The sequence below is a fragment of the Brassica rapa genome, chromosome A09, assembly GCF_000309985.2.
Source record: "Brassica rapa cultivar Chiifu-401-42 chromosome A09, CAAS_Brap_v3.01, whole genome shotgun sequence".
Classification (NCBI taxonomy): Eukaryota; Viridiplantae; Streptophyta; class Magnoliopsida; order Brassicales; family Brassicaceae; genus Brassica; species Brassica rapa.
In genome coordinates this window covers 38,570,855-38,593,640 of record NC_024803.2, presented here as the reverse complement: position 1 = coordinate 38,593,640, position 22,786 = coordinate 38,570,855, and the positions used below count along the sequence as shown (strand labels likewise).

The 22,786-nt window shown below is 33.6% G+C and overlaps 3 protein-coding genes and 1 long non-coding RNA gene across 5 annotated transcripts; 2 read left to right on the top strand and 2 right to left on the bottom strand.

The window, feature by feature from the left end:
* Window positions 1-611: 611 nt before the first annotated feature.
* LOC103842187 lies at window positions 612-7,588 on the bottom strand. 2 transcript variants are annotated; one of them, XM_009118811.3, is made up of 4 exons: window positions 5,391-7,588; window positions 5,154-5,303; window positions 4,631-4,921; window positions 612-4,552 (listed from the first exon to the last, which is right to left on the bottom strand). In XM_009118811.3, exons 1-4 carry the CDS (start codon window positions 6,060-6,062, stop codon window positions 3,683-3,685), a joined length of 1,983 nt encoding a protein of 660 aa, XP_009117059.2. In that variant the 5' UTR covers window positions 6,063-7,588; the 3' UTR covers window positions 612-3,682. The 2 variants fall into 2 exon arrangements, with proteins under 2 accessions (XP_009117059.2, XP_033136662.1); XM_033280771.1 differs by having other exon boundaries at window positions 612-4,921.
* Window positions 7,589-7,835: 247 nt separating this feature from the next.
* On the bottom strand, window positions 7,836-12,190 carry LOC103842186 (UDP-sugar pyrophosphorylase). Its single transcript, XM_009118810.3, has 18 exons — window positions 11,955-12,190; window positions 11,382-11,508; window positions 11,195-11,299; window positions 10,996-11,112; window positions 10,773-10,913; window positions 10,437-10,536; window positions 10,170-10,297; window positions 10,017-10,088; window positions 9,862-9,926; window positions 9,706-9,766; window positions 9,500-9,617; window positions 9,301-9,425; window positions 9,126-9,202; window positions 8,938-9,043; window positions 8,804-8,863; window positions 8,634-8,714; window positions 8,257-8,496; window positions 7,836-8,183 (listed from the first exon to the last, which is right to left on the bottom strand). The coding sequence occupies exons 2-18, from the start codon at window positions 11,472-11,474 to the stop codon at window positions 8,016-8,018; spliced, it is 1,857 nt and encodes a 618-aa protein (XP_009117058.1). The 5' UTR covers window positions 11,475-11,508; window positions 11,955-12,190; the 3' UTR covers window positions 7,836-8,015.
* Window positions 12,191-12,443: 253 nt separating this feature from the next.
* Window positions 12,444-14,863, top strand: LOC117128442. Its single transcript, XR_004451735.1, has 2 exons — window positions 12,444-14,467; window positions 14,611-14,863. It is a non-coding gene; the product is annotated as an uncharacterized LOC117128442 (long non-coding RNA).
* Window positions 14,864-21,005: 6,142 nt separating this feature from the next.
* On the top strand, window positions 21,006-22,450 carry LOC103842185 (probable sugar phosphate/phosphate translocator At2g25520). Its single transcript, XM_009118809.3, has one exon. It carries the CDS (start codon window positions 21,125-21,127, stop codon window positions 22,172-22,174), a length of 1,050 nt encoding a protein of 349 aa, XP_009117057.1. The 5' UTR covers window positions 21,006-21,124; the 3' UTR covers window positions 22,175-22,450.
* The last annotated feature ends 336 nt before the right edge of the window (window positions 22,451-22,786 follow it).

Sequence of the window (22,786 nt, the reverse complement as noted above, 5' to 3'; positions counted from 1 at the left end):
GAGATGGAGAGAAAAAATATTGTGTGGTTCAGATTAAAAGAGATGAGATGATCGAATGGTTGAGAATGCATTTTCATCAAATGCAGTATAGTCATTTATAATATATAAAATAACAAGTAGTTGTATCAGTTTTTTAGTTGTACTGGCTGTACATAGTTGTACTAGTTTTTGAGTTGTACCAGTTTGTGCATAGTTGTACTTTGGCAGTGAAATCGTAAAATATCAGTTGTACCACATAATAACTACAATTACATCAGTTGTACCACTTATTTATGTTTACATGTCTTTGCCCGGTTACATTGAAATCATCATTTTCATAAAAATATATTTCATGTATGTTTTCTAAAAGTTAAGTGGACAAACAAGTTAACAAATCTTATAAGTATAAGGTAGATCATGTAAGCTTGTGGAGTTCTGTAATAATTTTCAAAAAAAAAGATCCAAAACTTTAAATAAATTAAGAGAAACTTACGAGTACATACAAATTGAGATATTTTATTGTTTTTCTCATATGAAATACCAAATTGGTTTTGTCAAGTTTATGAGATGTTAAAGTTGTACCAGTTATACGAGTAATACTTGTTTAATATATAATAAAAATGATATCAATCGTTTATATGTCTAGGCTTAGAGATTGTACCAATATTTTAACTTTATATCTTTGCAAAAATATGTTTGATATTTTTTTATCTTAATAATATGGCTAATATAGTTTATAAATCTCAAATATAATATATGAAATTTTGTCATCATATACAAATTAGTATATTTGTTTGTTTATTTTACATGTAAAACATGATTTAATAGTCGGGTTAATTATAGTAGCTACATATTATATATAGATTATAACATTTATATACTAGTTATAAAATTTCTTCACATGTTCAGTTGTACGAGTTATACTAGTTATACCCACTCGAATTAATGAATGAGATATGGATGATCCTATGGCTGTAATTGAAGAAGGAATAAATGATCATGCGGTTGAGATTAAGAGTGAAGAGAGAGAAGGAAATATAGATGTAATCGTGTGGCTGAAATTAAATCGTAGACAAGATGATCTAACGGCTATGGTTGATATTTCATTAATGGCATTTTCGTAAATATCATATTTTTTTCTTTCCTTATGATCTGACGGCTCTGGTTTAAAGAGAGAAAAGATAATCGAATGGCTCATATTATTCTTTCATTAATGGCAATCTTGTAATTTTTTAATTATTGTCCCACATAGATTAGTTTTGGTGGTTGTAAATTTTTTTTCGCCCATTTGTCCTATAACAGATTAAAGTCCATGGAAGTCTCTGTTAGACCAAAAAGTAGGTGACCCAATGAGGTTATTATATATTGACAGCTAGGATGTGACCCTTTTGTATCAACGATCAGTCGTTTAAATTATGGGCAAAGAAAGCTGGAGTCTCTTCATGCCCAACTCACGTCAGGGTGTCTTATTTTTATATAACCAGGTCACTTTTCTGGATAAATGAATATCACCGCCGGACAATCATGTGATACGTACTATATAATAAATGCTTGACTAATTTTGGGAAGGATTGGGCTCGGCTCTTTCAGTTGACCATCTTGTTTATGAACATCAGAATTTGATTGAAATAAAAATTTAGTTTTCGAGACAATAATATATTCCTCCTTTCGTCAAGGTATGTTACAGAAAATATATAATGCCAAAATAACATCATTCTATGCAGTCAGGCCTGATCTATTTCGGCCCAAAAGCACGAATTTTTTTGGCCCTACCGTTTATAAAAACATGAAAATACTAAAAACCAAATTTTGGAGATTTAAACTCAGCTCAGTCTATGCAGAGTCACGGGCTAAATTCTGATTTTTGGTCTGATTTTTAGTAGACCAAGGGTTTAGTTCGAAATTAAAACCGATTTAGTGTCATGGTCCTCTAGTTTAATCTCTGTTGTCGTATCGTGTGGTCTAAATTAAAGTTTAAGGGGCGGTTTATCTCGGGTTTTGGAATAAACTCGTTTTCGCAGTGGTGAAAAATGTAGCAATGTATTTTAGGTTGTGCTGGTTCCGAGTGAGAAATCACCTAGTGAGTGTTCCAAGGTGTTGCTAAAATGTATTGTTGTATGTGTGGTTAAACTAGTGTGGTCAAAAATTGTGTACCAATTTATCGGTTAATGAAATAGTTGATGCAGCTCAGTCTACATTATATCTTTACCAATAGAGCTACAAAATACATGTTGCATTAGTCGGTCCCCAAAAATATTAAGGTTGGCCAACCCTGAAACACATATTTCATCAACTTCTATTTAGGGTCGGCCTTGATTCTATGGTCCGTTACAGATATTTAATGTTAGCTAAAAAGCTATATATTATATGAATAAATCTACAATGTTTAGTATATAAAGACAAGAAATCCCCAAAATAAAAATTAGTCATATAGACGTAAGTTGTTTGGCCAAAAACTCTAGTTTCACAACTAGAGCAAGAGTTCCGCCGCCCACATATATGGGTCATAAAGAACTGAATTGCTCCTATTTGTCTATAATACAACATCTAAAAGAGCCATCTCCATGCACACTGACTTGAGTCAATGTTTTGCTTAGATCCAATCCCTTGAATATGCTTTAGCTGAAGTTTGTCAAAATTTCTAGATACAACAAGAGCCAGAGTTCACAATGCAGCTCGAACAAGAGCCCGAGCTTTAGCCATAGCCGGATCTTGATCCCAGGCCCGGGCTTGAGCAGATACCTAAGAAACATTTGCATGGGGCCTACAAATTGTATAGGTTTTTTGGGTTTGCATTTTCTGTTTTTATTATTAGCATATGAAAGGAAAAATCAGTTTTAGGACGTGTTTTGAACATATAACATGATAAATGTTTAATTTTTTTTTCACTCTCTTATATAAAATGAAATAGAAAGATAATTTTCAGAATTGATACTTTTATAAATTTTAAGGATATTGTAATTCTTAAATGTAAATTAGAACTTTAATAATTTAAATTTTTAATTTATTAGATAGGGTTTATATTTTTGGTTTCGTATTGGACCCGAAATATTTCAGGACCGGCACTGCTTGAGCCACAACCTTATGAAGCTCTAGTCGGGCCTTTGAACTGGAACTGTTATGATATCTTAGAAGTCAATTGATAGCATGCCAATAGCACACTTTGTAGGTTGATACATGAGTTGATATAGTTTGTTAACAGTGAGAAATATATCTAGTTGAAAGAGGTATTGAAGGATTCCTACTATTGTCCTATACTGATGGGACCATCAAATCAGTCACTGAACCCGGAAGTCGACCAATCACACTATTCAACCAACCAAAGAGCCAGCCATGGCATATACGCATTAAAATGCCATATCTTATCAACCGTGAGTGATTTTACCATGAACCCACTTTTCATGGATTCTACACTCTACCATAAGAGCTTCAGCACTTCCATATGAAACCTAAGCTACACTTTGTTTTGCTTCTCATCCCACAATCCTTACTCTGTTCTACCTTTCATTACTCCAAACAAGACAAAAGGTAGAAACCATGTTTGGATTCTAGTTACCAACACCAAAGACAAATGGAAACTTCTTATAGTTTTTTCCCCAACACACTTAAGCTGAGAATTATAACGAACCATATGTACAAAATACTCTCTCTCTAATCTCACAATCCTAACAAATCTACACTAACCAAAGAGAACAACAAATCTCTAGTCACCAATCAACATAATATGATGCAAATCAATCTGAAGTTTCTCATGAAGAAGAGACACATCAGCATCCCCTTTCTCCTCCTTTGCCGCCAACTCCGCCACCGGAATCGCCGCAAGAAACCTCTTTATATACTCTCTACAACACTCTTTACCTTTACAAACCAATTTCTCTTTCTCATACATCAAACTCGAATCATCAAACTTGAGAATGTACGCCTGCTTGCAACCTTCGAACAGTCTCTCCCCTAACGAATCAATCACACAATACCCTTCTATATCTCCTTTCACCACAAAGAAATGATCGTTCCAGCTCATAATATAAACCCTAGCCTCCCCAATCTCCGACGCAGCCCTTACCTCTTTCTCCACTTCGTCCCAGATCTGATCAAACGACATTAAACCCTCCAGCGAAGCGAACCTCTCCGGGGAGAAAAACCCGGTAAACGATTTATCGGTACAAACCTTAACCGGCCGTAGCTTGGCGGATACGACCGTCTCCAGATCGAAATGTCTGTCCGGGAACAGCGTCAGATAAGACTCTTCGTCGGAGAGGGATTGCCATAAGGAAGATCCTTGCGTGATCAGCGAATCGAATTCCGTTTCCGAGGGATTGATTAGCCGAGGATTCGCTTGGAACCAGTGAGCAACCACCACCGCAACCGCCGCGCAGGCTGCTTCTCCGCCGGCTTGTTCGCTTCTCTGATCGATCGACGCCGTGTAGACTTCCGATCTCAGCTTCGATTTTCCGTCCCGGCTCGATAGATCCTTTGCTACCCATCTGTTCGGCTCGAACGATAACTCCGTCGCCGGCTTTTCTGATTCCGTCGCCGCCGACGGTGGTGTCTTTGTTGTACTTTCTTCCTCTCTCTGCGAAAAAATAAACCGGTTCCGGTTAGGATATAAAATCACATTTGGTTTTTGAAATTTGCTAAACCGGATGATTACCGGTTCTCTTCTCCAGGTCATTGAAAAGCTTAACCGTCGTCTCTTCCACCAGTTAAACCCGGCTTTATGACCCGGTTCAGATTGGTTCTCCGGGCTTGAATTCGACCCCGTTCCTAGAATTGGGCTAACTCCGCCGGAATTTGAAGCGGTGGCCGGTGAGGAAGAGGAATCGAAGTCCATTCCGCCGCGACGACTTGGCATATTCGTCGTAATCGCTGAGTCAACCGTTACCGGACCGAGTTGGGTAAAGTCGTCCGGTTCGTTTCTTACTTGAGAAAAAGTCACGTTGACCTGATTTAAATAAACAACCGCGTGTCTTAATTAATTAAGGATTAGGATTACCTTACTAATTTATTTCGGACTTTTTTGAATAAAAAGGAATTTGACTAATTAAATGTAAGCTTTCCCTGATGTTTCCGTGAGTATTATATTATATATCCAATGAGAACAAAGAACAATTCAAACTGGTAATGGCTTTTGATTAATTTTAAAATGTGATTAAAATTTTAATTGACCAGCTTACCACAAGGGTTGCTTCCTTCCAAAGTAAACCCTTTGACCTAATCGGAAGCTTTCTCTCCACCGTTGATTCAAGTTTCGAAGGTAACTCCGACAAATCCAACGACGCTTTTCCGACGATAGCCTTTTTGTTTTTTGCGTCTATAGTCTCCCCCTAATAACCCCAAGGATTAGACCATGTTAATTGAAATGTTAACGTAATTAGATTGATTATGCGCAAAGATAATTAAAGAAAACTCACGTAAAAGACAGTGAAGGAAAGGTTCCACGGGCCAACAATGCAACAAACCCGTTCGAACTCATCCTCCCATTCCACATGGCTTGCGCCCAAAGCAATCGGTTTAGAGGTCGTGTGGTTGGCGGGTCGGTTTGACCGATAGAAAGGGACGAGCCCCAATCCGAAACCAGAGACCGGTCCTTTCCATTTCAACTCCACCATCGCAAAAACATTCTTTGCTACCGTTTCCCCTCCGAGAACAACCGGTAAACCGTGGAGCCGCACCGGCTTCACCGATACGTGAAGCTTTCTCACTTTCTTGGCCATTGATGATTTGAGAATTTGTTCCGCAGGTTTTCTCTTTATTTGGGGTTCTCCTTTTGTTGTTTTTTGGTTTTTTGATCGAATCTCCTTTTTGTTTATTTCAGGTATTGATAAATGTGTGAAGCAGGCGTTATTTCTTGTTTTATATACAGAATTGTGTATATGTGTATGTAGAGGCGTATGTATTCTAAAATAAGGCATACGAAACGTAGAGAATATTGAAAAGGTATCAAAAGACAGCAAAGAGAGAAACCCTCCATGAAAGAAAAAAACAATTAAAAAGAAGCCTAGAAAAGCGACTTGGTCGTATTGATGCGGCAAATGGAGCAAACCCGCGTTTTTAAGAAATGAGAACGAAGGAACAACAAACATCACGTGTGACTCGTATCTTCTTTTCGCGGGATAAAGCTGACGTGGGTTTATTTAATTGGATTGATGACTTACGTACCTTGGTTTAGTTTAATACTACAACCAGAAACTTGGTCTCCTCAATACAACCTTTTGCAAGAGAACTTAGATTCGGACTGGTCCGTCTATTCCTTTTATCATTTATAACTTTTCTTCGAATCGTTGAATGAAATTGTTAATCATTTAACTAAAATTTTCAGAAACATATATTTCCACCTAACTAATAAACTTTAGTATTTAGTTGTTGTAATACAAAAATATTACAAGATTTATAAACGCGTTCCCATTATAAGTATTGGACATAGGTCACTGAAATATCCGGCCCAAAAATCTTTGAATAGACTGTAGGGTTTGTAGCAGTATACTGTGGAACTTTTAAAAAAAAAATTGATTTGACGATCTATGTTATTAAATTATATTTATCATTTTGGTTATATCTGTTGTCATTTTTTTTTTTGATCGACCGATTAATATTAATTCAAAAATAGGTTTATGAGTCAGGACCCAAATACAAAGATAAGCAGGCTTCAGCAATAATGTTGGCTGGCCCGTTGCTTGTTCGGAGAATAAAATTGAAACAACATAGAAGAAAGGGTGATGCCGGAGAGAGAACCAGAGAGTTGACGTCCTAGAGTACTCCAAAGAGGTCTGAAGATCTTCTTCCCGTGGTGATTGTTCTGAGGAGCACTTGAGAGTCTATTCTGAAACATATTTGAGTAAGGTTGAAGGAGGCGGCATGGATTAGAGCTTCTCTTAGACATCTGTTGTGATCTATCAACCTAATAACAATAACTCTAACACCCTAATTCCCACACCAAACATGATACAAGACGTAAGAAGAGAACTGGAAATCTCTGCTAGAATTAATTCTGATTTTTCTGATGTGAAAACATGGAAAATAAGCTTTTATTTATTAGAAAAAAATTATAGGTTTGACTTTAACAGACCATAGACTTGACGGACTTCCCTTTATACTCGAAAAAAGTTTGGGCTTGGGTTTTTGGATTGTTACATAAGAAGTAAGGATTTGTGTACTTTTGACAAGTCCAAGTGGCTGTCATTTTGGGATTCACTCCTTTCTCGTGTTCTATTATATTTTCTAGCTAAGAAGCAAAAGTGAGATGGCGTTAGCGAAATTAACATCCAAAATACAGAAAGAGATGATGTTCTGCCATTCTGGTTTTATACCATACCACTATACCAGTAATCTCATGGAATACACAAGAGGAAACACAAAAAGAATATTGTTTCCCACTCCATCTGCTCAGCTGCTCACGTGCCTTTTGAGTTTCAATTTTCTTAGCTTGAACCTTTGGATGGATTAGAGTGTTTGTTTGCCACGCCTACGCTCACGTGACGCTTCTATCTTCAAGTGAAGAATCAGAGAACTTCACCTCAAAAACCTCTACCATAATCTTTGGAACCGAACATTCAATTGCTACTTGTCAGTTGTCACATCACTGCAAACTCGGCTTCTTGAAGCTTTCAGTGGTGCATTCAGTGCTTCATTGTATTTACCACTTGGGAATGTTTTTGTCAAGATCTCCGCCTGATGTCTCTGATAGAGCAACAACATGTAATAATCCAATCTCACAAAATTTCCTCTAGATGTTATGAAGTCTCATGCATTTCTCAGTACTCACTTGACAGCTTGTTTACCAATGGTTCTCCGAGCTTCTTGTTCTATTTTTGTAGCTACCTTATAATACTCATACATGTTTATAAACACGCACAGAAAGTAAAAAACCGCCAGTATGTTTCATAAGACCAGTAAAATCAAATACATTTAATATCATTAAGGCATTAATGAAAGACTAAAGTAAATGTCATAAAGAAAAACATGTCTCGTTGGATGAATGAACGGTGCAACAGAAGGACAAATAGATCATTTGGCAATTTCCAAATTTTTGCTAACTTTTAATCCTCCAGAGAAAATTTCCCAGGTTGAGTGAACTTCTTTTCCAGTTGCTCCACTTTGTTGAATCTAAAACCTCTGATTCTTATTTCCTCTGGAACCGACGTGTCCTTGTAGTCTACGGTTTCCATGGTCCAACCATTGTTCTTGATCGAACCTCCAAGTTTTACCTGTTTTTTCACATGATAGTCTCTTTACATGATCCTATAACCAAAGAGATGACAAATGGGACTTTTAACATACCTCTGCATCATCAATGGAATCTACAATAAGAGCACCGTCCAAGGAGAGGTTATCAATAAACACATTACGACCCGTAATAGCCATAGTGGATTTTTGAGAGATGTCGCAGTTCCCACTGACTTTCGTTTTGATGTCAGAGAAGATCATCCCCCATTTGGGTTTCCATGTGATACGAGACCATACTTCAACTTCTTGGCCGTTCAAGACCTGCTTCACAGGCTCTTCCACTTTGACACCAGCCTAGGGAGTTAGTAAACCAAAGAAAAAAATGATTCTTTAGGGACTATAAGTATAAACCATCATGGAGAAGACTACTAAAGATATTTTTGGCTCAAATCAAGCGTCTCTAGAGGCAAATGTAAAAACACTTCATTTACCTTTTGAAGAATACGGCTGTTAGCACGATAAATAGCCATTTCTCCAGAAGTTGCACTGTGGTATGGGTTTCCCTTTGGTACCTTCATTCATATTTAACAGAGAAAATGAGTATTAACAAGTTGATTAGTCTCAAGAAAGTTTAAGAAATGAGCTTCATTAATCATTTAACCTTAGCAGCGTCCTCGGGGTTATTCTTAACGGGTGCATAAGCAAGCCATATATCCATCACCTACAAGAGGAAACATTCTCAGAACAAGCCATGAATAATTTAAGTACTGCTTTACTCTAACAGATAGCAGTTACCGTGAATCCAACACGTGCTGTTGGTGGCAATGTCTTTGGATAATCTTGCATCATACACTCTAGACGAGTTGAAGACTTAAATGACGTTTTGGTACTATCCTTGTATCTAATTACAAAATCCCAGAAAAATAGATGTCAAAGCCTAGAATCCAATTTTCTGCTAACAACAATAGAAGACGAAGAGTTACTTTGGATTAACAAACTCCTTAATGGCCCCTCCAGTTTTTTGCAACTCTTCTTTGTATGAACCCAGTTCAAGAATTAACTGCATGTTAAAAAACATCATATACAAAACATCAAGAAACTTGAAAATCTTCCTAATCAAAGCTAAAGTATAGGCTCCTGAAGTAGAAGGCAACTCACTTGATTAATATTTCCAGGGAAAGGGGAATAGCCTGTCTCACAGTTAACATCCCCATCAGGGAATCCAGATGCCCTAAGTAGAGGATCAAGTTGGTTGTACTCCACATTGATCACCATAGCTCTGCCTGGAAATCATTTGAATCAGTACTCCCAATTATCAAAAAAAAAAACTGTATATTTGATATCCAGTATAGTTTACCATCAGCATGGGTAAGTTTAGTGATTCCTCCAATAGCTTCTTTCGCCTTGCGGGGAACAGCCAGAGAGTTTACATGATATTGTTTGGTAGCACTCACACCCAAAGAAGCTGGAATTGCCTGTACCAAGGAATTATAAATTTCCCAATCAGAATTATATTTGAATACTTAACAATTACCACACAAGAGTTAGGTAGCTGCTACTAACATTGAAGAGAAGTCCATTTGTATCTTGGAAAAACAAAACCCATTTTAGACCAGCATCAAGCCTGAAATTGCAAGAAAATAAAACAGGATAAAATTTGTAGGCAGCAAAGTAATTAATGTTATATATACGAGAGGAAATGTTTGATAGAAGAAATACCATTTATCAAGAAGACCACTTGAATAAAGAAGTGAATGTACATCGCCATGACCATGAGGCTTTGTCTGTGGATAGACAAGAATTCGAGAGTTTAACTTGCAAATATTGTGGTAGATTTTGGAAACATTAACAACAAACATATAGTGATATGGTACCTGGATCTTGTATTTGTTGTTAGAGTCTAACGCAAGTCTAGCATCATTGTCATCAAGGCATGCAACTTTTTCCTACAAAAAAACAGTATTCTTCAAGACATTTTTTACGTTTTAAAAAAATCTTCTCAAGGATCTTAGTAGTTGACCATTTACCTGCTTTAAGAGATGTACTTGAGTAGATTTCATCCCAAAATAAGAGTTTAACTCTAACAGATCTTGTGTGCGTGAATGTGTATCATCAGATGTCATGATAATGAAAGGAATATCCGTCTGATTTCCATCTGCCATGCGAAAGGTACAAGTACGATTAGAGATGAGAGATATGTATACAAACTGTTACTTATTTTGTCACTTATGTTCGAGGAAAATGGGTATGCATAACGTGCTAATATTGTGTCAAAGAAAGTAATAGAAACATACCAGAAGCGACCTTGTGGCTAGCTTCTTGGAGAGCCAAAATGGATTCAATGTAGTGCTGCAAAAAGCAGGTCCCTGTAGTTGTCTCCCTTGGAAGTGCCACCTAAGAAATGGATTCATAATTGGATCAAGTATGTCTTAAAGCGTCAAGTACACCTTTATGTTCCTCAATGTTTTATACCACATTGCAATATTGATGGAAAGCATTCCATATAATACGAGAGCTCAAAAGGGATGGATTATTGAACAAGAAGTAGAATTACTTGAATGAACACGTTGTAAAAAGCAGTAAATCTTATATATGTGTCCTGTCAATGAAACAATTCTCCATATATTTACCTTGATTCCATTGTAACCAAGACGCTCACCAAGCCCACCAGCAACAAGAACAAAAGCAGCTTTCCTAGCTTCGACGACACCTCTTTTCTCCATTTCGATGAAGTTCTCATCACCAAAAGTAAGATTTTCACCTGAAGGAACCTGCAAGACCACAAGAATCGTTTTGTCAAAAAAGAAAGCCATTACACAACAATAACACACTGTTTGTATTCATAACACTTACGGAAGGAGAGAAACCATCGTATGGGTTCTTCCCAAGCTTTGAATCAGCGAGAAGCTCTTTAGCAGTCTTAATGTACGCTGCTAAGCCCCCTGGATAGCTTGAATTCAAGCGAGCAATCTAAAAAATACAATTATTCCAAAATGAATACTATTTTTTTTTGGTTGTAATCAATTAATTAACAAAGATCAAGAAACGAAACCTGATCGAAGAATCCTAGTTTCTCATTGTCACAAACGCCTGGCTCAGACCAATGCAGGAAGAGATGACTCTGACCATTCTCCAACAGTATCTTGGCCAATTCGATCTGCGAACCGAACCAGATCAGCAGCATAAGAATCACAATGGAAATAATAACAAGTGGCAACACAGAACATATCAACACATACCTGATCAGGAGACAAGATCTCGAGGTTACTCTGGAGAGCCGGAGCGGATGAGAAGAGATCGGAGACGCTCGAATCCACCGTAGAAGAAGCCATGAGAAGACAAGAACAAAGGAACAGAGGATGTTTTCTGTCGTAGTTTAAGAAAAAATAAATAAAATATTAATTCTCTTTGACTTATGATGCACAAAGGTTAAACATGTTAAGGGGTATATTCGATTGCTATATTTGATTCCTATCATATTTAAAAGAATCTACTCAAATATAGAACCAATATACATATACTAATATATGCTTTATCGGTTCTATATAATGGGTAATCTACTAAACCAAACTGGACACACAAACTAATCTTGTCTCTACCGAAACTCTCTAAGAGAGAGATAATGCGATCCATTAACTAGGACTAGGACTAGAACCTTAATCGGAAGGAAGAAAGTGACATATACAACGAAGGACTCCACGAACTCAAAGCGGGGACAATTCAATTAGAGAAATCGAAAGGACAATTTAATTCACATCTTACAGACGAATCCAAAATCTCTATTCATAATGTTTTTTGAGATTTAAACTCACCCAGAAAGAAATTCGGTAGGAAGTGAAGATACGATTGAGGAAAGGAAGCTCTAACCAGACATGGAGATTGCGATCTAGAGAGAGAAGAAGAAAACACGAAGCTGTTGTAACTTAAAAACCTGCGTTCAGTTTTTTTTTCTCCACCAACTTTCTGTTTCAATATTTTCTTTGTACTCTTCTTATTTTTACTAGAGTCTTTGTCCGCGCTACGCGCGGAAAATACTTTTAAATATTTTAATTTTAGATGATTAGCTATGAAAAAATCAAATTTCATTGTTTATTTAAATTAAGATTTTATTATATGTTGTACACCGGTTTTTCCAGTTTATGAATTAATTGATGAGGATAGACTTTGGCGGAAGAATTAATTTGAAGACGTAATATAAAAAATTATTAAGACATGAATAAAAAATAGAAAAATGTTTGGAGAGTTTTTTTGTTTTTATATAGCTTTGATTTGCCTTGATAATAACACAGTATATAGAATAATTATATTTTTATTTTTAAGGACGAATCTCCAAAAAATGACCTTTCTAAATTTATGTCACAAAAATAGCTCTCACAAACTAAAATGACCAAAATATCATTTTATTTTTGAAATTTTTTTTTTTTTTTATTTTTCAAAATTTGAAATCTTATCCCCAAAACCCCATTCCCCAACTCTAAACCCTAAAACCTAAACTCTAAACTCTAAACCCTAAACTCCACCCCTTAACTCTAAACCCTAATGTCTAAATTAATTTACTATTGAGATATAAGTGTATATGTATCTCTTTTGATGAAAAATTAAGTGCTATTTTGGTCATTTTTATTCTTAGAGGGTATATTTGTGACAAAAAAAAAATTAATGCTATCCTAGTCATTTTCTCTATTTTTAAATTTGTTTTTATTTTTTGACAATATCTAACATAATAGATAGTATTAATTATTTATTAAGAGTAACATAGATATTAGTCACTCTAACTTTTAACATGAGAGATCGAATATTAAAAATCACTTCATAAATAATAATTTAGATATATTTGATATATTTTATAAATATTGAATAGTTTGGATGGTTCAAATAAAAAGAGAAATAAATCAGATTATTTCAATTATTTTAAATACACCAAATAATTTGAAAATAGGTAAATTAAATATTTTAGTTTTAAAATAGTTTTAAATCTAAATTATATTTTTTAGTATTCATTTGATTTTTAACTCCAAATATTTTGGATGTTAGAAATATAAAAAATAGTTATTCATATTTTTGGTTTACTTTTGTAATTTGGTTTGGTATTTAATTTGCCATGTCTAGTTTGATTAACAAAGGTATAAGGATCTCCAAAAAAAAAGCAAACGGAAATGTCGAACCCGTGACTTGAAGGTATTGGCCGGCGCAACCTTATGTATTGAGACAGAACACTCTTTGGCTTTTTTTTCTCTCTCTCACACAGACATCATCCTCATCACACCCTTTCCTCGCACGCTCACATTCACCACCTCTCTTCTATTCTTCTTTCATGGCTTCTCTCTCAGATCTGATCCACCAGTTGCACTTCTTTGTTTTCCAATCTTAAGATCCAAACCTCTCGCCCAAATCAGTCGTACCTAACCTCACGCGCCACCGCCATGTCCACTCCACCACTGCTCCCTGTCACCAATCAGCAAGCTGTTCAATCTCAGCCACCAATCAACACTCCCGCCTTCCATACCTTCTTCTCACGCCTATCCACCTCGATCCGCGACGGCTTATCACAACGCCGCCCATTGGCAGAGCTCGTCGATCGGAGCTCCATGGCGCGACCTGAATCCCTCACCGACGCTTTGTCACGGATCCGGAAGAATCTGGCCTACTTTAAGGTGAACTACGTCGCCGTCATTCAATTATAAAGGAGGAGAAACAGAGGAAGTTGAAACGAAACCATCAAGGAATGAGTTAAGAAAATAATTGAATGAGGAAGTGTGGGTTGTGTGTGATAACGGTGAATTGCAGTGAGTCCTCCAAACGACGAAGAAAAAAAATTGACGGATAATTATTGTTTGTTATTAGAGTTTAGGTTTTTCTGAGATGGGGTTCAAGTGGGCCACTGAAAATTATTATTGGCCCAGAGATGTTATCAGATTTTTATACTTGTCGACTTGAGGCTGTTATGACGTGGCAGAATAAAGTGTTTTTATTGGCTTGAATTAATTGCTGACGTGGACAGCCTCCCTACTCCTCATATAACCCTTTTAGTATTAGATAGATTTAATTTTTAACCTTATTTATTTAATTTTGACCTTATCTTTATAATTTTTAACATTTAATTTAAGTTTTACCTTGTCAGTTTAGTTTTAAACTTTTATTTACTTTTCCAGTTTTAACGATTTTATTCAACTTTTGACTTTATTTTAAAAATTAATTTGTTTCTTAGATTTTACTTTATATTTTTATAACTTCAGGTGAGATTCATAAGCTCCATAAAGGAGGCATCCAGCTGGTGAATGTCTCGGATGCGCTTGCCGATCTATTCCACCAAATCAGAGGCGGGGTAAGACTTTTGCTAAAAATCTCGGACTGTTTAATCAACCTTTTAATAAATAACTAAACAAGAAGCCCATAATTATATTTTGTCAAAAAACAGCCCATGAGACATAAAGTCCAAGCTAATGGTTTTGTCATAATTATATACAGTATATCAAACGTAAAAATAAACATTGTGAATATGGGACTGCCACTGGCCAATGTGTTTATACAGTCAACCTCCAGGCGGCAGCAGGCTCGTTAATCAGTGAATCCCCATGGGTTTTAGATCGTATATGTTTGCAATTATGACAGTCGCTGTTGAGTTGGATTTATTATCTCATAAATTTTGTTTATATACAATTATGCAGGCTTTTAACGTTTAAACGAGTAAAAATTTGCATCTTAACGGAGTTGTTGGTCAGGTCTGTGCTATGATTGTTTTCAGTCTCTTAAGAGCATCTCCAACCCCACTCCATATTTTACTCCAAAATGAAAAAAATAGAGTAGGAAATGGAGTGATGAACAAAAAATAAAAGCATTACTCTATAAATGGAGTAATCTTTTTATTTTTTGTTCATTACTCCATTTTCCACTCCATTTTTTCAATTTTGGAGTAAAATATGGAGTGGGGTTGGAGATGTCCTAAGAGCATCTCCAAAAAAAAACTCTATTTTGAAGTTTCCAAAACTTTATATTTGAAATTTAAAAGTGTTCTTCTCCAAAAGCAAAACTTCAAATTCAACTTCAAAACTATTTGTATTTTATAATATGGTCCTTATATTTGTCATAACTAATTTGAATTCATAAAAAAATTATAAATAACTAGCACATGTATAAACATATTACAACAATAATAATTAATAAAATATTATATTAAAATATAAAATTTTAAACAAAAAACTTAATTAATATTAAACTTCAAACAAAATATCATATTATTCCTTAAATTGAGTTTCATAATGTATATATGATCTACTAGTGCATCTCGAAGTAAAAATGGCTCTCCTCATTTTTAATTTGTAGATTAGAGATAAAAATTGTTGAAATCATGTGATATTAATACTTGTAAATACATTAGCTGAGAATAAGAAAGTAAAAGAAAAACATAAAATATTGCTAAAAGACTAAATTTATTGATGATATTAATACTCGTGAATATATTCAATATGAATAAGAAAGAATTGTACGAAAAGACATCATCAACAACAACAACTATCTTCAGTTACACAAAAAAAAATTGGACAATATTTGGAAATTTTGAAGGTTCCAGATCAAACTTACCTGACTATTACTGTTGTTGCAATATTTAAATATGTATAATAGTTATGTCTTCATGTAATTTTTAAAAAAGTTTTTTTTTTTAATTTCTTTTGTATATTTTTGTTATCTAAATCTAGTTTTAAATATTTTAAATCTTATTTTAAAGTTTTATTTAAATTTATGTGTAAAAAAACTTAAAATATTTATGAGATATAATTTTTATAAGGATTAAAATAATAAACAAGAAAATATTTATGAATCATAAATGTGATGTATAATTATATGAACCAAAATGCAAATAAAAATATGAAACTTCAAATTTGAAGTTTTGAGTAGTGAAACTTCAAATATAGAGTTCACTCCTCAAAACTTCAAATTTGAAGTTTTGAAGTTTCTTTTTGGAGAGAAAAAAACTTCATATTTGAAGTTATAGAGTGTCTTTTGAAGATGCTCTAAGAGAAGTGAAACTCTATGAGTATCTTACTCTTAGAGCATCTCCAAAAGAAACTCTATAACTCTAAATATAGAGTTTTTTGCTCTCCAAAAAGAAACTTCAAAACTTCAAATTTGAAGTTTTGAAGAGTGAAACTCCAAATATAGAGTTTCACTTTTCAAAACTTCAAATTTAAAGTTTCATCTTTTTATTTGCATTTTGGTCCTTACAATTATACATCATATTTATAATTCTTAAATATATTTTTGTTTATTGTTTTAATCTTTATAACTTTTATATCTCATATATATTTCAAATTTGTTTTATAAATTTAAGTTTTACACATGAAATTAAATAAAAATTTTAAAACAAGATTTACAATATTTTAAAACTAGGATTAAACAACAAAAATATTACAAAAAAACCATAATAAAAACTTATTAAAATGTTTATTAGTGTAAGATTTTTTAATTAATATTTCTGTAATATTTATATATATATATATATATATACTAGTTATTTATAGAAGTTTTAAGAATTTACATTAACTATGACAAATATAAGGACCATAGTGTAAAATATAAATAGTTTTGAAGTTAGGTTTAAAGTTTTACTTTTGGAGAAGAACACATTGAAACTTCAAATATAGAGTTTTGGAAACTTCAAAATAGAGTTCCTTTTTGGAGATGCTCTTAAGAGGAGTGAAACTCCAAATATAGAGTTTCACTCCTCAAAACTTTAAATTTGAAGTTTTGAAGTTTCTTTTTGGAGAGTAAAAAACTTCATATTTGAAGTTATAGAGTGTCTTTTAGAGATGCTCTTATAGAGGAGTGTCTTGTTCAAATTTGAAGTTTTGAGGAGTGAAACTCTATATTTGAAGTTTCACTACTCAAAACTTCAAATTTGAAGTTTCATATTTTTATTTGCGTTTTGGTCTCTATAATCATACTTCACCTTTATGATTCATAAATATTTTCTTGTTTATTGTTTTAATCCTTAAAAAAATTATATCTCATAAATATTTTAAATTTTACATATAAAATTAAATAGAACTTTAAAATAAAATTTAAAATATTTAAAGCTAAATTTAGACAACAATAATATACAAAAAGAAACTTAACAAAAAGATTTTAAAAAATTACATGAAGACATAACTCTATTACACAAATTTAAATATAACAACAACACTAATAGTCATGTAAGTTTGATCCGGAACCTTCAAACTTTCAAATATTATCCAAATTTTTTTTTTTGTAACTAAAGATGGTTGTTGTTGTTTTTATGTCTTTTTCGTACAATTATTTCTTGTTCATATTGAATATATTCACAAGTATTAATATCATTGAAAGAAATTAGTCTTTTAGCAATATTTTATGTTTTTTTTTTATTTTCTTGTTCCAATATAATATATTTACAAGTATCAATATTACCCGATTTCAACAACTTTTAGCTCGTAATCTACAAAGTAAAAATGTGGAGTGTCATTTTTACTTCAAAATACACTAATAGATCATATATGCATTACGAAAATTATTTTATGAAATAATATGGTATTTTGTTTGGAGTTTAATATTAATTTATTTTTATTTAAATTTTTATATTTAATAGAATATTTTATTAATTAATATTGTTGTAATATGTTTATATATGTGCTAGTTATTTACAAAAGTTTTATAAATTCAAATTAGTTATGACAAATACAAGGATCATATTATAAAATATAAATAGTTTTAAAGTTGAGTTTGAAGTTTTGCTTTTGGAGAAGAACATATTGAAACTTCAAATATAGAGTTTTGAAAACTTCAAAATAGAGTTCCTTTTTGGAGATTCTCTAAGTATTGTGTACAGTTGCATAATAGTTAATTGTCAAAAATATAATATTCATAGTACCACTTTTCATATTTACATTAACTATTTTTATTCTCATTTTTAATGAAAAATAAAAAAATATTTATAACTCTAGGGTTAATTAATATAAATTTATGATTTAGAGTTGATGCGTGAGATTTAGCAATAAGTTCTATGACTTTGCACATATCTCATATTGAATAACACTTCATTTGGAAATAATTTTTAAAATCATTGATTCAATAACATGAGATTTTAACAAAATTCTAAAATTTTCTAAAACTATTAATTCAATACACCTCCTAAGTGTCATTAAAAATCATAATAGAGATAATAGTTAATGTAATAGATATTTTTAAATATAAAGTAAAATATAGAAGAATGCTATTTATTCTTTCTATAAATAGAAGAAAAATTAGCAATCTCTACTTTAGAAAAAATTTATATAAGTGGATTGGAGATATTTTAAGTGTACATATTACTCCCAAAAACAACTCTGCAAATCAATCTTCGTATAATTTCAGATTAATTAATTCAATGTTATGTCTTCTTATCCGTGTTGCGTCTGCTGAATTTCCGCACAGGAGATAAAAATAAACATCTGTCCAATGCTAAATATATTTTTGCGTCCTCAAATATATTTGATAATTTAATTGTTTCTATTTAAAATAGCTTGCTATAGCATAAATACTTAGAGCATCTCCAATGTATTACTCCAAATTTTACTCCAAAATGGTGTAACTCCAAAATAGAGTTGGATTTTACTCCAATGTATTACTCCATTTTTTACTCCAAACAAAAAGATTTTTTTTTATTTAGTTAATAATTGTTATTAGTACCTTCAACTTATAAAAAATTAACAATTAACCCAACTATTTTATGTTTACAAAATTTCTATAATAATATATTTTATTAAAATTAAATATTTATCATTAAAAATACAACTAGAGATTATCTTAGAATTTCAATTTGTGCAGATTTTATCATATGCAATTTTTCTAATTCAAAAATATTTTTATGCATTAAAATAACATAAAGAAAAAACAAAGTTTTGTTTTGTAATTTGATTTATGTATTGGGTCATATTGTTTGTTTGTGCATATATCAAGTTCAACAAGTACAAATGTTATCAATCAAAATTTTGACCCACAAAATTAAAAAACTCATCTATTCCGTTTGAATATTACTTCACTGATTTTGGTAGTTTTGAAAACAATTTATCGAATTAATTATTAAATTACTTATTTATACTATATTATATTTATTTTATATTTTTTATTCTTAGTTTTGACTTTTATGAGTTTATGCATATTTTAATCTTTTGCGGAGTATTATATTTTTTTATGATATTATATTATTTTAAGTATGAAATAAAAACATTAAAAATTAAAAGGACTATTTCATAAATATAAAAAGTTTAACTTCAAAATGGAGTAATGGGTAAGATTACTCCATAAATGGAGTAACCCTAGCTATTACTCTATTTTGAAGTTGAATATGGAGTGGGGTTGGAGAATATTTTACTCCATAATTGAGTTTGGAGTCAAAAATGGAGTAGGGTTGGAGATGCCCTTAGACGTGATGAACATAATGACCGACAGTTAGAAAATACAATATTTGAATATAAAAATATGTATTCTCTGCAAGAAAAAATGCACACAATGACCGACAGTTTTTAGAAAGTACAGTATTTGAATCTAAAAATGTAATGTCTGCTCTGCAAGAAAATACTTGTTGACAAAACGTGTAACAATGCAATTCCGCAATCATAACCAAGCATCAAAAACTTAAAATTTGGTATTGTCGTGAGGGGAGCGAAGACAAGATTCTCTTTTACAAGTCAACAAACTCTTTGTTACCCGAAGAATAAGTTCATCAAACGTTACGACAACGACAGAAGCACCAAATGCAACGTAAAGAGGAACGCAGTGAAACTAACCTAACGCGTGAGATGCACACGCTATGTATCTAAACGTTGACCTATTGTGTCACCGTTACTCTTCCCCCTTTATTTACTTCGCGTCTCAAGTTTCCATTTAATTAGACCTACTATATAGCTTAAGGGATTAGTAATTACTTTAAGGCGATTAGGCAACGTAAAAGTAAAGGAGTTTACAACTGCTTTTCATTCATTACGATGTTTGGCAAAGTTGGAAACTGAAAGAGTTTAGATAAAAAAAACTACTTATGAGCCACATCAGCAACAATTGAGAAACTTTTTGCATCTTACTTTTATACATTTACTTGTCTTTTTATCGAAAACATAATAATTACTCCAACTGTTTCTAAAGAATGTAATTTGAAGATTTTTTATAAACTGAAACTGAACGTATCTTTTTGTATGTCTATCCAAAGTGTTGAAAAAAAAAAAAGTGTTGAGAAAATTCATTTTTTATTCTAACTGTTTCAATATATTAATTAGAAAATATTATTTATTATATTTATCAGGGATTGAATATAGCTTTTCATACTTTCTTATTATGTGTAAAATTTGAAAAAAAAATCTGATACTCTTTATAAAACGAAAAGAAAATTAAAACTAAAAAACTAGAATTTAAATTTCTTAAAAAAAATATTTAATTTCCTTTTTGTTACTTCGTTTTTATTGGCTAATGTTAAAATTTATAGTACTATTATTTTAGAATCCGTCTCACCGAACGTCTCAATTATACAAAAAATACTAAAATTTGTACTAAATTAATTATAGAATGTTATTGTCGCAAAATTAAATTTGACTAAATAAGTTTACGTAGAATTCAGGTTCCTTTCTGTGAGATTTACGGAACATTAACAAAACAGTAAACAAATGGGACCGTTTCGTAATTCGTATAAACAAAACGTAAGTGGCTAAAAAGAAAAAACAAAACATTTTACCATATAATCGCATAATTTAAAAAGCCTAGGCCACGGAAAATATATAATCAAACACGGGACCCACCATAAGCCAATCGTCAAATAGGCAAGCACCTTTTCGCCACGTAGCACAACACAAGTCACGTAAGCCCTTCCTCTACATTACACGATCCAAAACTCAAAGTCTCTCTTCAACCTTTAAAACCAGTCCAAGAGATAGATAGAGAGAGAGAAGAGACTCATCTATCCTGCGCATCTCTCTCTCTGCTTATCCTACGCACCACCACAATGGGGAAAGGTCGCGCACTAAGCGACGGAGTGATAAAGAAGATCCTCCTCTCGTACACCTACGTGGCAATCTGGATCTTCCTCAGCTTCACCGTCATCGTCTACAACAAATACATCCTCGACAAGAAGCTCTACAACTGGCCTTACCCCATCACTCTCACCATGATCCACATGGGCTTCTGCTCCTCCTTGGCCATCCTCCTCATCAAAGTCTTCAAGATCGTGGAGCCGGTGTCAATGTCCCGCGAGACTTACCTCAGATCCGTCGTCCCCATCGGGGCCTTGTACTCGCTCTCCCTCTGGTTATCGAACTCGGCTTACATCTACCTCTCCGTCTCCTTCATCCAGATGCTCAAGGCCCTCATGCCCGTCGCCGTTTACTCCATCGGGGTCTTGCTCAAGAAGGAGTCGTTCAAGTCACGCACCATGACCAACATGCTCTCGATCTCCTTCGGCGTCGCCATCGCTGCTTACGGGGAAGCTAAGTTCGACGTCTGGGGCGTTGTTCTCCAGCTTGGTGCTGTTGCCTTCGAGGCGACCAGGTTGGTTTTGATTCAGATCTTGCTTACTTCTAAAGGAATCAATCTAAACCCGATAACTTCTCTTTACTACGTCGCTCCTTGCTGTTTCGTTTTCCTGTCGGTTCCTTGGATCTTTGTGGAGTTTCCGGTTCTTAGAGAGACTTCGAGTTTCCATTTCGACTTCGTCATCTTCGGGACCAATTCCGTTTGCGCGTTTGCGTTGAACCTTGCCGTGTTTCTTCTAGTTGGGAAGACCTCTGCTTTGACTATGAATGTGGCTGGTGTGGTTAAGGACTGGCTATTGATTGCTTTCTCGTGGTCGGTGATTAAGGATACCGTCACGCCGTTGAATCTTTTCGGGTACGGGCTTGCGTTTTTGGGTGTTGGGTATTACAATCATTGCAAGTTGCAGGCGTTGAAGGCGAAAGATGCGCAGAAGAAGGTTCAGGCTGGGGATGAAGAGGCTGGGAAGCTGTTGGAAGAGAGGGAGAGTGATGTTGCTGGAAAACGTAATGAGAGTCAAGATTGAGATTCAAGAAATGATGCAGTTTCAGGGGAATAAGAGCTGAAGGGTTAAAGGATGATTTTGGAAAAAGTCTTCATTAGATATGATCACTGTCGTCATCCACGTTTAAGTTTATGGCTAATTATATTTTTATATAGTGATTTGAAACTTCATTGCATCTTCTTTTTGAGTTTGTCTTTGTTTTCTTTTACATTCGAAATCCTTATCTATATGAGTAAACTATTGTTGTTGTACTAGTAACTTCTTTTATATTTTGCTCATTGAGTTTTTTTTTTACAATCTTCTTTCTCCAATGAAACCATTATTTGTTGAAATACGGAAGATGGTCATATCATTTATGGACTATGTCGGATCATTTGGAAGCAAGATCCATAATCTCCCCACACCGACAGAAGGGTTCTTTAAACCTCTCCAGATAGCCTCACTGACTTAGAGTCTAGTTAGTAAATGTGATTTTTTTCACCTCAACAAGTTCCTGTGTTTATGTTGGTGTTACATTACCAAATTGAAAACAGTCTAAACAAGGAACATTTGGGAACTTCAAGACTGGGACTGGCTTGGGGTAAAGATGGTTTTGGTTCCAGAATAAGATTCCTAAGCATGCATTGGTTTGTC